Raw genomic sequence first — 15681 nt, forward strand, 5'->3', positions numbered from 1 at the left:
ACCTATCAGGTGTGCTGTGGAGGAACGTGAACTCAACAGGACCAATGCTGTATAGAAATGGTGCTAAGTCTGCACGCAGTGTCCCCATAGACCAAGGTGGAATGGAGGCAAGTGTGCTCCTGAGGTGTTGGAGGAAAATGTTTGGACTTTTGTAATGCCCAACAATGGAATATTGGGAGTAAATATCCCCCTTGCAAAAGCTAAAAAAAAAAAAAAAAAAAGACTTTAGTCAGAAATAATCCAAGAAGAAAGGGTAGTAGGTAAGAGAGCGTGCTGGCGGTGGGGAGAAGAGGAGAGGGCCCTTCGGGGGCTGCTGGGGGGGGGGGGCTAGGTCTCCTCTCACTGAGGAGGAAGGAGCTTGGAGCTGGCCAGCTCCAGGACGATGCTGAGTCCTCCTGGGGGTCTGAAGGGAGTTGTCTACAAACTATGAGATAGTTAATCCAGAAATGTTCTTGTCCTGTAGTACAGAAGAGCATGGTGCACATGGGAATACACATATACGTGTACACACACATGCACATGCTTGTTGACTGACAGACATTTATAAAGAACTTCCCTATGCCAGGCATCGAGCTGGGCGCTGAGGGTACAGAGATAACGATGGAAACTCCTTCCCTCCAAGAGCTGACATTCTATCAGAGGAGACACATGCATGTGTAGGATGGAAAACACCGATAAAGCCTCCTCTAGGCTCCGGCCAAGTCCCTAGGTTCTTGTCTCTGAATGTTTCTGGCTTTACTAGAGAGAAACAAAATTCTGTGCTCAGGTGGGAAAGACTCGTAGAGCTCAGGCTGGGCTAGTGGAAGGGGAACGGCCGGCCTGTTTCTCTTGGTCCTTCTTCCCTGGCTGGGCTGATGTGGGAAAGTCCCCAGTGGCCCAGTCTCAGCTCCTAAGGAGCTGGGGGCGAGGGGGAGGGGTAGTTCAGAGGCCAAGGACCAGAGCCGGAGCAGCTGGTCAGAGATAGGAAGCCTGTGTGGACTGGAAACAGATGGATGGCTTTTTCCACCTTCAGAGGAGCAGGCAGGAAACCCAGGAGTGAGGGGATCTGAGGGACAACAGGAAAGCCCATCCAGGGTCGGGAGAGAGGTCGAGAAATCGTGTCGAGACAGAGCTGAGTGTGGCAGAGCCGCGTACGTGTCACCCTCAAACGCCAAGACCGAGCAGGCTTTCCTGACTTCACATCTGCTTCCTCCTTTGTTGCTCGTCCAGGGCCAGAACAGCTCTTAGCCCCTTTCCTCTGCCTTTTGGAGAACGAGGCCCCAGATGATACAGAGTAGATGCTGACAAAGGCCTTAAGTTGTCATGACCCTTCCCATGTTTTTATCTTGTGTGAACCTCAGGACACTTATGAGGGAGGCAGGGATGGCAAGGACTTTTCCTCCTGTTTTCCAGATGAGGAAACTGAGGCTTGGAGGGGTCAGGAGACTTGTCCATAATCACACAGCTTGTAGAATGTCTGACATGGGATGGGAAGTTCAGGGGGTGACTCCACATCCAGCGTGCTGCAGTGAGCTCCCCTTGCCTGGAAGTATCCAAGCTGCAGACTGGACGGCCATCCTTTGGGTGTATTCATACGTAAGGTCACTGCCTACTGCAGAGTGACATTATCTATGCTTCACTGTATTTTTGTTTATTTTGTTCAGTATTTCCCAGTTACATTTTAACTGCGTTCAGCCTGCACTGGGGTCTCATGCTTGACTCCTGGGAAGGAAGAGAGGCTGGAGGCAGTGACCCCAGTGAGGGGGTTCCTACCAGTGTAAAATGATAGGGGCGGGGGTGGACGGGCAGGGGCCTGGTGTGAGAAACACGGAGGAGGAATCACTAGGCCTTGGCCATGGGCAAGTCAAAGATGATCCCCTTGCTTTTCAGCCTGGGGCCTGGGAGGATGCCGGTGCCAGGGTCCAGTGCAGCGGAGTTTTGGCTTTGGGCTCGGTTCTTGGGGTTAGCGTCTGTGTGGTCTCTTCCCTCCTTGTCCGGTGGCCTCGGGGATCTCGTCTGGGCTGTTCGCCTTTCATTCCTGGACGTTGTTCAGAGCTCACGACTCCTCGGAGGCGATCGGTTCTGCCTGATTTCTCTCCCAAGGTGGGCAGGAGAACCAGGTTGGTGAGCGTTGGTGCATTCCAGGAAGCCTCTTTCCTCTGCAGCCTTCCCTTTTAAAGGGTGGAGGCAAGTCTCCACAAGACTGGATGCCTCACGTTAAGAAGCAGAATGGAACCCCAGGCTCCCCATGCCCTGACCGCTGGTGGAGACTCTCCTTCCAGCGCATTGGAGGGCTGGGGTGCACAGGTGTTTCACACCGGGCCTGTGTCTGGGAAACAATGAGCCATGAACATGGGCCTCCTGAGCAGGTGTGGGAGGGTGGGGGTGGGGATCACTGAGGACAGGAGGCCTTTTGTTCCTGAGCAGAAAGTAGAGGGGCTCAGAGAGCCGGCTTGGAGGCCAGAGGGGCACAGCGCCGGGCAGTGACTAAAAAACCAAAGGGAAAGAAACCCATGGGAGGAGTCATGATTGACAGGTGTCCCCCGGACCTCGATGGACCGTCTGCGTGTGTCCAGGGACAGGACATAGAGCCAAGAGCATCTTAGAGGTCATCCAGCCCAACCTTTCATTCCTTATCGGGAAAGTGAGGCCCAGAGAGTTGAGTGACTTTTTGTGATCACATCACGTAGGGATTTGTGAATCCAAGGTCAGCGCTCTTTCCCTAATGGCCAGGTCGGGTCATTGAACCCTCTCATTTGCAGTGAGAGAACTGAGCTTCAGAGTCTGTGACCTGCCCGAGGTCACCCCAGCTAGCAAGGAGTTGAGCTGGGATTTGAACCCAGGTCCTTGGACTTCAAATCCTGTATTCTTCCCGCTCTACCATACTGTGTCTCTCATGCGAGAGAATCATTCTCAGTCCCTGGTTTGGAGGGGCTCCTGTCTGGGATAAGAGGCAGCCAAGAAGGCTGGCCTTGGAGGCACCTCTGGCTTTGCAGAGAGATGATTGAGAGGTGCTGGGGCTGAACCATTCCCCCCTTGGAGCCAGCCTGGCAGCGAGGCCCTCTGCGGTCTGCCAGTCTGGTGGGCAGATGCTTCCCCTGGAGCCTCTGTTTGAAGCACTTTTGTTGTACCCAGCTGGCAGAGGCTTCCAGAGCCCAGGGGCACCCGCGGCCCTGATGGGCCATGGGGGAAGACTTTGGCAGAAGATGAATATTAATAATATTAGTAATAACAATAATAATGACAAACGTTTCTATGGGGTTCAAGGCTTATGAGAATAAAGATTTCTACAGAGTTTAAGATGAATGATGACAGTAATAATGAACTTTTCTCTAGAGTTCAAGGTTTACAAATGCTTTCCTCTCAATGACTCTGTGAAGTGGGCATTAATTCCATTTTATAGATGGGAAAACTGAGGTTTAAGGGGGCCAAATAAGTTGGTCACTCCAGGTCACACTAGCAGCTGGAGTCAACCCCTGGGCTCTCCTGGCTCTCCCTTCGGTATTGTGTCCGCCACACTCTGCTCTCTGTTAGATCTCTTCATTATCTCAGGATGCAGCAGGATTTGGCACAGGGGAAATGCTCTTGCCGTGGGACCCATGAGTTCTTTCCCCTTTGGAGAGGTCTGCCTGGATGCTGGTTTGACCGCAGAGTTTAAAGCAGACTCGTTTCCCGGGGCTCATGGCAGATGGGTGGTCGTGAAGGAGCTGCCCGTCACTCAGCACTGCTGTCCCAACGTCTGATTTGCAGAAGGGAGAGGGGGCTGCGCCTTCTGCTGCCCTGGCGTCTCCCAGACTCCTCCTCTCCATCCCCCCAGCCCATGCTCAGATTCTCAGCATTGGAAGGAATCTCAGAGGCCGTCCCTCCCAGGCCAAAAGCCCTGTCTGCCCACATCCTCTGAGTAGGGGGTTGAAGGGAGGAGGGACTGGGAATTAGGAGGCAGCTGTAGGAGTCCAGGTGTGAGACAAAGAGGGCCTGGACTCCAGTATCAGCGGAAAGAGTGGACAGGAAGAGGACAAATGTGAAAAACAGAAAGAATGATGGGACTTGGTCACCAGCTGGTAACCCCTAGGAGAGATATAAGTCCCAGAAAGCTTGAACTGAAACCCGGATGACTGAGCACTTCCTCAGAAAGTCAGAGGACCTGTGTTCAAATTCTGCTTTTGACCAGTGTGGACTGGGGCAGCTGCTTCACTTGCCCAGTTTCCTCATCTGTTAAATGACAGGGCTGGAGTAGATGACCTCTGAATCCCTTTCTAACCTTTGATCTAAGATCTGTGAGATCTCTCTGGGCCTCAGCTTCCTCATCTCGATCATTCAGTCAGCATTTATTAAGGCCCTACTATGTGTCAACCACTGTGCTAAGTAGTAGTTATAAAAAAGGGACAAAAGACAGTCCCTTCCCTCAGGGAGCTCACGATCTGATGGGGGGGACAACATGAAAATAATTATACAGAAAGCAGATGAATCAGTAGGAATAATTAAGAGAGAGAAGGCGATAGAATTAAGAGGGGCTGGGAAAGGCTTCTGGTAGAAGGTGGGGTTTTAGTCGGGACTGATTGGGAAGCCAAGGGGGCCAGTGGTCAGAGCAGAGGGAGAAGAGGGTTCCAGGCATGGGAGGCAGTCAGAGGGAGTGCCTGGAGAGTCAGGTTGGGAGAACAGCCAGGAGGCCATTGAAGAATATGTGTTAGAGAGTAAGGTGTGAGGAGACTGGAAAAGTAGAAGGGAATTGGGTTACGAAGGGCTTCAAATACTAAACAGACCATCCTGTCTTTGATCCTGGAGGTGATAGGGAGCCAGTGGAGATTATTGAGGAGAGGAGTGACGTGGTCAGATCTGGGCTTTAGGAAAATCGCTTTAGTGGTTGTATGGAGGATGGATCGGAGGAGGGAGGGGCTTAGGCCCTGAGTAGGCTGTTACTGTCATAGTCCAGTTATGAGGGGATGAAGGCCTGCAACAGCGGGACGGTGTGAGAGGAGAGAAGCATGTTTGAGAGATGTGGCAAAGGTGCTGTGGCAACAGCTTGGATATGGGGGAAGGGGGTGAGAGAGAGTGAGGAGTCCACCATGACTCCTAGGTGATGAGCCTGGGGACTGGGAGGAGATCGGTGCCTTCTGCAGTACTAGGGAAGGGGGGAGGTGGGAGGGTTTAGAGAAGGATGATGAGTTCTGTTTTGGAGTTTCAGATGTCTACCAGACAGCCAGTTCCAGATTTCTGAAAGACAATTGGGAGACACAAGATTGGAGGTGGCTGAAAGGTTGGGGCAGGAAAGGGAGAGTTAAGAATCATCAGTGTAGAGATGATAATTAAATCCCTGGGAGCTGATGAGGTCACCAAGTGAAGCAGTCTAGAGGGAGAAGAGAAAGAAGACCCAGGACAGAGCCCTGAGGGACACCTATGGTTAGAGGGTATGATCTGGAGCAAAGGAGACAGAGAAGGAGCGGTCACAGAGGGCGGAGGAGAACCAGGAGAGAGTGGTGTCCCAAAAACCTAGAGAGAAGAGAATACCAAGAAGTAGAGAGTGACCAGCCATGTCAAAGTCTTCAGAGAGGTCGAGGGGAAAGAGGATTGAGAAAAGGCCATTGGGTTGGGCAAGTAAGAGACGGTAGGTAAGAGGTCTTGTGTAAAATTAGGGGGTGGGACCAGACCACGTGATCTCTTAGGCCTAAGTGTTTGATCTTCCAACCCTTCACGTGACATTGGCTGTCACTTCACTTTGTTGGGCCTCAGTTTCCTTGTGTGCAAAATGAAGAGATTGGACTAAGTGATCTTTGAGGGCCCTTCCAACTGGAGAGTCTCTGAAAAGTTGATTCTCTGAGTGACTTTGAGCCAATGACTTCTGCTCCAGGGCCAGTGTTTCCTCATGTCTACAAGGCAAGAGTCGGTCTCGGTGGCCCCTGGAGCTCCAGATCTCTGATCCCATCAATCCCCAATGAGTGGGATGTGCTCCAACATGGCGTTCTCAGGGAGTCTTCTCCCTTGTTTTTGTCAACTGAAGAAGAGAATGGCAAATACTTTTGGCATGTGGATGCTTGCCATGGGTCTGGCTCTGGGGTAGCCTAGGGTTATGTGGGGTGAATCCATTACCTGTGAAACTGACTCAGCTTTACCCTTGAAGAAATGCTCATTGAAATGGATGTGGGCCCCAGAGCATTGGGAAGGTGCCATAGGCTAAGAGCCAGTGTAGACAACATTGTGAATTTACAGGTTGTGGGTAGAAGGAGAGAGGGAGATTCCTATGCTGTAGTGTAAAGATCCCTTACTGGATTTGGATCCAGGGAACGAGGTTCAAATTCTGATTCTTGCACTTACTACCTGTGAAACCTTGGGCAAGTCACTTACCTTTTTGGGACTCAGTTTCATCATCTGTAAAACAAAAGTTCTTTGCAACATTAGCCTATGACCCTCCTCTCTGGATGTGTGGGAACACCTTTCCCAAGCCCTCTTAATTCTAATGCCTTCCCACTGCTATTTCCCATTTATTCTATGCATAGCTGGTTTGTACATCCTGGGTTTGCTTGTTGTCTCTCCCATTAGATTGTAAGCTCCTGGAGGGCAGGGACTGTTTTTTGCTTCTTCCTGCATCCCTGGTACTTAGCACAGTGCCTGGCACATAGCTGATGCTTAATAAATGTTAATTGATTGACCTGAAAACTGACTTCTGGGGAGAAGGTGATGGCAGCTGGTCCAGTATCCAAGATCCCAGAAGTGCCCAAGTGGCCAGAGCTACTGATGAACTTTTTTATGGCTGCTGCTGGGTTGAGTACATGCTAGAGATGATGAAACTGTTAGGAATTCAAGTTGTTTGAAAGTGAGTTTAACCGTTCTCCTTCCCTCCTCTTCTCCCAATAACCCCGCTCATTCCCAACCATCCTGCAGTGAGCTGTTTGCCACAAATAGACCTGTCCTCATGGCTGTTTGAGGGAAGGAAGCTTGAAAGTCTCATAGAAATAGGTGAAGTAGAAGCATCACTGTCTTTGGCCTCTGGTCAGAGGACCTGGGTTCGAATTCCGCCTCTTGTACCTTCTGTGTTTCAATCCTTGGGTAAGTCACATAACCTTCTTGGCCTCAGTTTCCTTGATAGGGCTGGATTCAGTGGCTTCTAAAGTCCCTCCCAGATCCAAACTTGAGCTCCTCTGATCCTTGTCAGAAGCAGGGTAGATTCTAGTGGAAATGACTCTGGACTTATTTTTGTTTGTTTTAGAGACAGTAGGGGTTATGTGACTCGCAAAGTCGAGAGAACCAGGTTTGAGTTCAGGCTTTGACATTTAATAGCTGTGGCAAGTCCCTTCTGTTTTCAGTCTCTGTTTCTCCTTCTATAAAATGGGAAAAACAGTATTTCCTCCATGTTCCTCAGGGTCATCGTGAGGAAAATCTCTGTAAACCTATTGAAATAGGAGTCTTCGGCACATACGAGGAATTTCAGTGCAGAGACCCTCGAGTGAAGGCTGGTGATCATTCGTAGTTTTAAATGGTACCATAATTTCAAGAAAATCATGGATGGTGTTGCTATTTTCCAACAATGGAAGGCTGGGCCTGAATTTTCTTTTTACCTGCAATTCTGAAAGAGACGCAAAATTAGATTCGTATTCAATACAGACCATACTTTTATAATCATTAAAAGACAAACAACTTCATGGGCATTTACAATGTGCATGGAATCTCTTAGAATATTTTCCTAAATGCATTGTAATTGAAAGGAGGGCAAGGACGAATTAAAGTCCGCACTCCTTCATGTGGCCAGCCTGTCATCTGTGAGCATCCTTATCTCCTGTGCTATTCATCAAATATAATCATATCAAGCTCGTTATCTCGGGGAGGGGGAGGAGTCCTTTAGAGAATTTCTCTGTTTTTAAAACTGTAATTCTGTGACCATGATGAGATAATTAGCACAGTTTTGGGGAATTCTGTGTAGAGTAGGGCTCCTTAACTGTTTGGGGGTCATAGACCCTTTTGGCAGGCTGGTGAAGCCCACTGGGTCCTCAGAATCATGAAAGGAAATACTACTTTTCAGTTAGATGTCAGTGAAAAGAAAGATGTGGTTTTTTCCCTCGTCCAAGTACACAGGCCCCCTGAAATCTCCCGATGGATCCTGGGTTAAGAATTTAGAATTTAGAGAGATAGCTCTCCAAGACAGTCAACAGGTTGCACAAAGTGGGTCCAAACCTTGATTTGTGGCGAGCTGGGTATGGATCGCCCAGGACTTTAGAGCAAAAGGAGAAGGATCTAGGCGCAGAAGTTACTGGTTTCAAATACTCCAGGTCTTCTGATAGATCACATCAGAATTCAACAATGGCCCCAGAGAAGTGTTGAGATGAGTCAACGGGCTGCTGAAAGGAGAAATCACATTAAAAAAGATGAGATGACAGAAGGGGGGAAAATTGAAAGAAGGTCCCTTGTTCCTGCTGGCTCTGTTATTTAAATAGTAAAGGGTGGCTGTGAGGGAAGTGGATCCTCATGTTACTGGTGTGGTTGGAGGTTAATGCTCATACCCTATCCCTGTGTGACCGAGAGTTTGCGACCAGCCTGGGTACCAGCTTCGGCAGGAGCTGGGAGACAGACAACAGACTCGCCTTATTTTGTTATGTCAAAGCCAGCCTTATCCTATCGCTATCGATACCATTTGGCACAGGGCGTATCTAGGGCTGCTATCTAGTCAGTATAGACAGATTCCCCTGCTTTACTTACTCGCCTTACAAAACTTTGGAGATCACCCATCAATCAGGCAACCCTGGTGAAATTTGATTGTGTAAAGTGTAACCCTAGTGTTGGTTTATCCAGGTTGGCTCAGGCAGGGCCTAGAAAAAGAGGCAAAAGCATTTGTTGTTTTCCGTGAAAGAGTGCCTATGTTACATTCACATCCTCTCTGCTGTGCTCACTAATGTTCTCTGAAATGTGGACTTTTCAGGGGACTTTCCAGAAATTAAGGGTTAATCAAGAGGGTGGTTGTGATTCATTGCACATCTGGCATATTGCTAGTGGTGCCGTGACTCTTAGCTGAGGGAGAAAATATTCAATTCTCCTAAATGGATTTGTCTTTGCTTTGCTTTGGATTTGTGGGGCAAAATTATTTTTTTTTTTTTTGAATTGTACAATTAGTGAGAAAATAGAAGCTGCTGGTAGTGCTATGGAGAGAGTATTGGCTCTAGAATCAGGAAGACCTGAGTTCAAATCTGGCCTCAAACATTTACTAGCTGTGTGACCCTGGGCAAATGACTTAACTTCTGTTTGCCTCAGTTTCCTGAATTGTAAGATGGAGATAATAACAGTGCTTCCTCACATATTGTGTGGATCAAATGAATACTATTCACTGTGCTTAGCACAGTGCCCAGTACACAGCAGGCACTATATAAATGCTTGTTCCCTTCCTTTCCCAAATGGAAGAAGCTGCCACATAGAATCAGGAGGCAAATAAAAATCTCAACCAAAGGGCAGGATAGCGACATTTTGGGGAATGGAAAGGACTATTCTATCCTAAGAAAGCGCCATCATCATTGGAGCCTGTTGGCCATTGGCTGTCTAAGGATCCTTGTCAGCTTTTCAGAGTGAATAGCTCTGAGATTCCGAAAGACAGGACCTACGTGGGAGGGCTGGGCAGCAGGGGTTGGGGTAGGAAGAATGCCAGAGTTTTAGGATTGGGAGGGACCCGAAGGGCCATCTCATCAATCCATACTGGACAAGAATTCCTTTTATACCTCACGCAATTATTGCTAATAATCAGTCATCCAGCCTTTGCTTGAAGTCTTTCAGGGAAGGGAGACCCATTAGCTCCTCGGAAGCCCATTTCACCCTGGGATAGCTCTGATTGCTAGGGAGTTTTTCTTTGTATTGCGTCTAGGTTGTTGTCTTTGTAATGTCAACCCTTTGTCCTCATCCTGCTTGGGCCCAGGCAGAACTAAATCCAGCCCTTCTTCCACCTCTCCTGTCCTTGAAGGTGGCTCTCAAGTACCCCATAAGTCTCTTCTCCAGGTGGAACATCATTGGTTCCTTCAGCCCATCCTTGTATGGCATGGACTCTGAGATTACCTCACATTTACACTGTCTCTATCTCCTATATGCACAGTGCTTACACAGCTTACTGCCTTTCTTTTCATCTTGAGTGCTTAGCACAGTGCCTGGCACATAGTAGGTGCTTAAGGCTTGTTGGGGGTATTGATGGTGATGATGCTGCTGGACTCAAGGTCCTTCCCCATCCAGGGCTGCCATCCCCTCAACCTTCTCCGTCTCATGAACATCCTTCCTAAAATGTGGTGCCCTGAATTGAACATAATACTCTAGCTGTGGCCTGGCCAGGACAGAGTGCCAAGGGATTATCAGCTCCCTTGTTGTAGACCTGATGTCTCTCTAAACTCAGGCTGAGATGCCAGTGACTCTTTTGGCTGTTTTGTCACATCGTTACCTCATATAGTGTTGTCAGTTCACTGTTTTTCAGTGAAAAACTGAAACTGGGTGTCCAGTCACACCTTCTGACTTTTTGAACCCAAGGGTAATACTTTACATTTTTTCTCTGTCAAGTGTGATTTGTCTCCCCAGTGTTGGCTCAGCCTGTTGCAATCTGGGCTGAGTCATCCAATACGTTAGTTCACCCTCCCAGCTTACTGTCCCTTAGACATGTGATAGGCGTGCCATCCATGCCTTTGTACAAGGGTGCTTAATTAGCACAAGGACAAATGCTGCGTTAAGGGAGAGACCCAGATGATGGTTGCTTCAAGAAAGAGGAGAAGGGAAAGATTCCTGTGGTTGGATTCACACTGGGATGTGGAGGATGGCTGAGATTCTGATTCAGTGAAGAGGAGAGAGAAAAGCTCTTGGAGCTGAGATGGCAAGGGTGGGGGAGACAACAGCTGGAATAGCAGGACCCAAGTTAGGGAGTTAGGCAGGACCCAGGTTGCAGAGCACCTTGAACATTGGGCTGAGGAGTTGGCACTGCATCCTAGGTTGTGGGGAATCCTCAAAGTTGGGTCTTAAAGTTAGAGTTTTCAGATTCTGAATGTGGCTGTGTTAGGGTGGATGCCTGTGTTCTTGGTAAACCAACTGGAGGTGGGGAGATGGGTGGCCTCCTGCTTCTAGAATTCAATGGGAGGCAGCTGGAAGCTTGATGTGAACCATGAGTGCTGTCCAAGAGTGGGATGGGCTGCTGGCAAGGGGGTGGCTTCTCCCTCCTTTGAGGTGTTTACTAGGGCAGATGGAGAAGATGTGGCTGTTTAGGTGAGGAGTTGTCTAGATGCTGTCAGCCTGGTGTCATGGGCAGAAGAGTGGATGACTGGGCATCATGGAGATGGCTGGAATCCCACTTCTGACACATAAGAGCTATGAGACCCTGGGCAACTCATGCAACTTTTGGTACCATTGACTCTTCATCTATAAAATGGACACAAGAGCATCCTTTCATGGGTCTCTGGTGAGGCTCAGATGAGACCTGTATGTTAAGTGCTTTGCAAACTTTAAGGCATGCTCAGAGTGTGAGCTGCTATTCTGAGGATCTCGGAGACCTCTGGCCATTCTGCAAGTCTGATTTCATGAATGATCTAGCTCTGAGGTGATAAGAGGTTAGGTCAGGGTCTTCTGAGTGGAAATGTACAGACAAGGAATCAACAGACACATGTGTGTGTGTGCATATATACATGCATCTTGGCTTTTGACTTTTTATTTCCTGTGCTTGTCATGTTAAACAGGCAGGATGTCCTTGGTGCTGTCTGTGATTGTAGACGCTTTTGGTTCAGTGCCTACTGAGGCATTAGAAAGGGCACTATCAGTGCCAGGGGATCCAGGTGGTAGAAACTCACTTTCTGGGAATGAAGCTGATGCATCTTCTCTTCTCTCCTACAATTTGTCTTTTTCTTTTGGTATGAAGACGGTTCTTCTAACCTCTTGTTTTTTCTTTTTAAATATAGGCTCTGGCAAGAAGAATTTCAAATCCATACCTAGAACATACTGCTTCCCAGGTATGATTATACAGTGTCTCCATTCTTTTGTCACAACATTTATTCACTAAGGAAAGACATTATTATCACTGGAATTATGAGTTCATTAAATAAATTTCCCCTAATAGCATAGGTTATCATCATATTCTCTCCTGTCTCTCCTTTCCCATCCCTCCCTCCCTCCCTTCTTTCCCTCCCTCCTCCATCCCTTGCCCTATTCCTTTCTTATTTTTTCTTAAAAATATAAGTATAGTAAGTGTATAGCTTCACATGTGTCAATAATGATGAGCGATTTCGGAGTTAAGGCCGTAGTTTTATTTCATAATACTTCAGGATGCATGGGTCTATGGTTTGGATCAGTGCGGTTACTCAAGCCCTTATACGATTGAAACAGTTTTCTTTTTATTATGAACTTAACAATCATCAACAAATATAAATATCTCGTTATATTTATATGGAAAAGTGTTAGCTTCTTTTACATGATTTTTTTTAATATCAACAACAATAATAATAGGTAGCATTTATTTAGCATCTTCAGATGCACAAAGCGCTTTGCACATGTCATCCCATTAAATCTTCACAACAACCCTGGGAATGAGGTGCTACTCATATCCCCATGTCGCAGCCTTCTTGCCTCACCTTTCCACCATTCCCCAGGAACATTGGCTTCTTTATAACATAAGTGTAATTGAGCGGAACAAAGTTACCCATTGGCTGTGTCTGAAAGCATTGGCCCCATCTTCACCTTCAGACCATCCACTCTGCCAAACAGTGGGAGGCAGCCTTTAGCCTCCGACTTCAGAAGTCACTATGGTCAAGTGCTGCTCAGGGTTGCCTTTCCAAGTCATTTCCTCTGTGGATAATGCGAATTATTCTCCTCATTCTGCTCATTCCCCTCTTTGGGAGGGGCTCTTTGACAGTTGCTGTGCCAAAAAGCCACCCTCCCTTGGTTACCACAGTGGTGATCCTCTTCAGACTTTCCTCAGTTGGTCCTTAGATGATGGCAGGCCATCCTTGGGTCTGTACTTGAAGGTATTCTAGACTGGTGTCAGACCTTCCCAAGTTTGTGCTCTGCTGGCTTAGCTGCCAAGAATTTAGGGTCACCTCCACACCAGGATGAAGTGCCTTCACGTGCATGAGCACACACACATGCATGTGTATATGTGTATGTATCAGTATCTATTCACATATGCATATTTACATGTATGTATATATTCATGTGTGTATGTGTGTTGGATGTCCCAAAACCTTTAGTAAAAGTTTAAGCTACTAAAGCTTAAATTTTTATTTTTGTCTCTTTCTGTCTCTATCTCTTTCTCTCTCTGTCTCTGTCTTTCTTTTCCTGTCTCCCTCTGTCCCTTCCTCCCTTTCATACATACACGCACACACACACACACACGCACGCGCGCGCGCGCCTATATCAGTGAAATCAAAGGACAATCCCTATCCATAGGAACAGGACCTATGACTACCTGCATATAGGGAACTCTCAGATGAGAAAGTTCCTCTGCCAATGCACACCAGTATCCGCTCTGCATCCAGAAGTCCCTGAAGGCTGTTCAGAGTACTCTGATGTTAAGTGATTTGCCCAGGGTCACCAAGCCAGCAGATGTGAAAGACAGGCCTTGGACTTGGGTTTTCTTGCCTTTGAGGCCACAATCTCTACACAATGCTCTTTCTTTCTTTCTTTCTTTCTTTCTTTCTTTCTTTCTTTCTTTCTCTCTCTCTCTCTGTCTCTCTCTCTCTCTTTCTCTTTCTTTCCTTCCTTCCTCCCTCCCTCCCTTCCTTCCTTTTTCTTCCTTCCTTCCTTCCTTCCTTCTTTCCTTCCTTCCTTCCTTCCTTCCTTCCTTCTCACTGAGGGCAGAAATCAGAGTGGAGAGGGGACCCGGCTTTTTCATCACCACCAACTAGGTCTGCTGAGCAGCTGCCCCCACCAGGCAGAGAGGCTCAGGAGTCCTGGGAGAGGCAGCATCTCCCAGATCACAGGTCTTGCAGGCTTCCACCCCCCACCGCAGACATCATCTCAGGAAGCAGCCTCTGTGCAGAAAGGGCTAGCCATGGCAGCTGCCGTACCCGGGACAGACAAGCCAGCCTAGAAAAAGGAGCCAGACACCCTGAGGGAGAGAGAGGAGGCAGCATGAACCAGGCAGGTTAGCATCACCACCTTGGGCACCAGCTGGTCTCAGACTCTGAGGGGGACAGCCCAGGACCCTGATCACAAGAGTCTTAGCAGTCAGACTGCTTCCAGTCCAGTGCCCTCAGCCGTCCTTCTGAGAAGCAGCCCCTCTGGAGACATAGCCTGGGTACTACTGCTGCAGGTCCTACAGCCACAACTTCTGAAGACCTAGGCAGGGATGTTCTTGCCCGCAAAGTCCTTGACCCTATCAAATGGTTCCACATCAAAAACTGATATGATTTTATCAGCAAAAACGACATTTAAGAAGAAACGTTAACATGTGCTTGGTGGCTGCAGCCTAAGGAGCATGGGATGTTCTATCTGACTTGCCGCTGAAACCTCCTGAGTGTTGTCTCCCATTAGAATGGGAGCTCCTGGGGAGTGGGGACCGGAGTGCTTTGTACACAAAACTGCTTAATAAATGCATCATTCATTCATTTATACTCTACTGTCTGCTCCTCATCTCTTCTCTCTCTCTTCCTCTCTTTCTCCTTTTCCCCTTTCTTTCCCCCCTTCCCCTCCTCTCTGTCCTTCTCTGTCTCTGTCTCCCATTTCTCTCCTTTCCAGTATCTCTATCTGTTTAAACCTGTGCTTTCATTGGTTTGAAAAGCTTGCAATGTGAAAAGTCTCTCTGTCAATGCAGATCCTCACCATGTGCTCCTGCCTCTGATAGGAGGGTGGAGAGGAGAGCTCCTCCCAGACCACCCTTTGAGGAGGGTGCTCAGCCCAGATATCTCTTCATTTCCCTCCCAGGTCCCCTCCTTTGAAGGTCTCCATCATGGATCCTTTGGGCCCCCTTCTGAACTGTTTCCTTTCCCTGTTACCCCTGAGGACAGGAACTGTCTTTTTTTCATATTTGTAGCCCCAGCATTTAGCAGAGGGCCTGGTGCATAGCAGGAGATTAATAAATGTTTATTGCCTGTCTGGCTAACTGATCTGCAACTGATACGTAGATCAGTCTGCATGTGCTGCCCAGGGCACTGAGGGGTTAAGTCATTTGCCTAGTGACCCATAGCTAGTATATGTCAACGGCAAGATTTGAACTTGGGTCTTTTGGACTCTAAAGTCAACCTTCTGTCCATTACCCCACCAGAAGCATCAAATTCATAGAATGAAAAGGAATACCTTGGCTTGTCTTGAGTATCTAGATGCTACCAGTGTATTATACTAGTATATACTATGCTAGTATATACTACACTATACTAGTATACTTTACTAGTACTCTAGATACTCTGGTATTTAGAGTAGAGAATTCTAGAATCATTATTTTATAAACCTTCTTTATCGTGGGTAGCTCAGGTTGTGGTTTGCTTAGCCTTGACCACATTAATGATGGTTACATTTCATTTGGACAGCAGCAGATTCATAGTTTGGGGAGAGGACCTCGTGATCATTTTTAGGAAATATCGGTTGCCCGTATGTGTGGAAATGGAAGGCTGGGTTCATTGCAGCCTCAGCTTCTCTTGACATCCTTGTGAGTAATTGGGGCAGCAGGGTCACTGAAGGCAGGAGCCGCATGCTTGCCCAAAGTTGAATGGGATGGCAGAAGGAGACCCACTTCTCAAGGACCTAAGGCAGTAGGTCATGGCAGGGGTTTCTTGT

The 15681-nt window shown here is 47.9% G+C and overlaps 1 protein-coding gene across 1 annotated transcript in view; it reads left to right on the forward strand.

Moving 5' to 3' along the window:
• Positions 1-15681, forward strand: part of RAPGEF5 (Rap guanine nucleotide exchange factor 5) — a 235505-nt gene that overhangs the window by 23035 nt on the left and 196789 nt on the right. The window contains exon 2 of the mRNA XM_027872072.1: positions 11874-11924. Within this exon, the coding sequence (XP_027727873.1) occupies positions 11874-11924 (51 nt within the window). The remainder of the gene's footprint in view (positions 1-11873; positions 11925-15681) is intronic.

The sequence above is a fragment of the Vombatus ursinus genome, unplaced genomic scaffold, assembly GCF_900497805.2.
Source record: "Vombatus ursinus unplaced genomic scaffold, bare-nosed wombat genome assembly UNPS02014799.1, whole genome shotgun sequence".
Lineage (NCBI taxonomy): Eukaryota > Metazoa > Chordata > Mammalia > Diprotodontia > Vombatidae > Vombatus > Vombatus ursinus.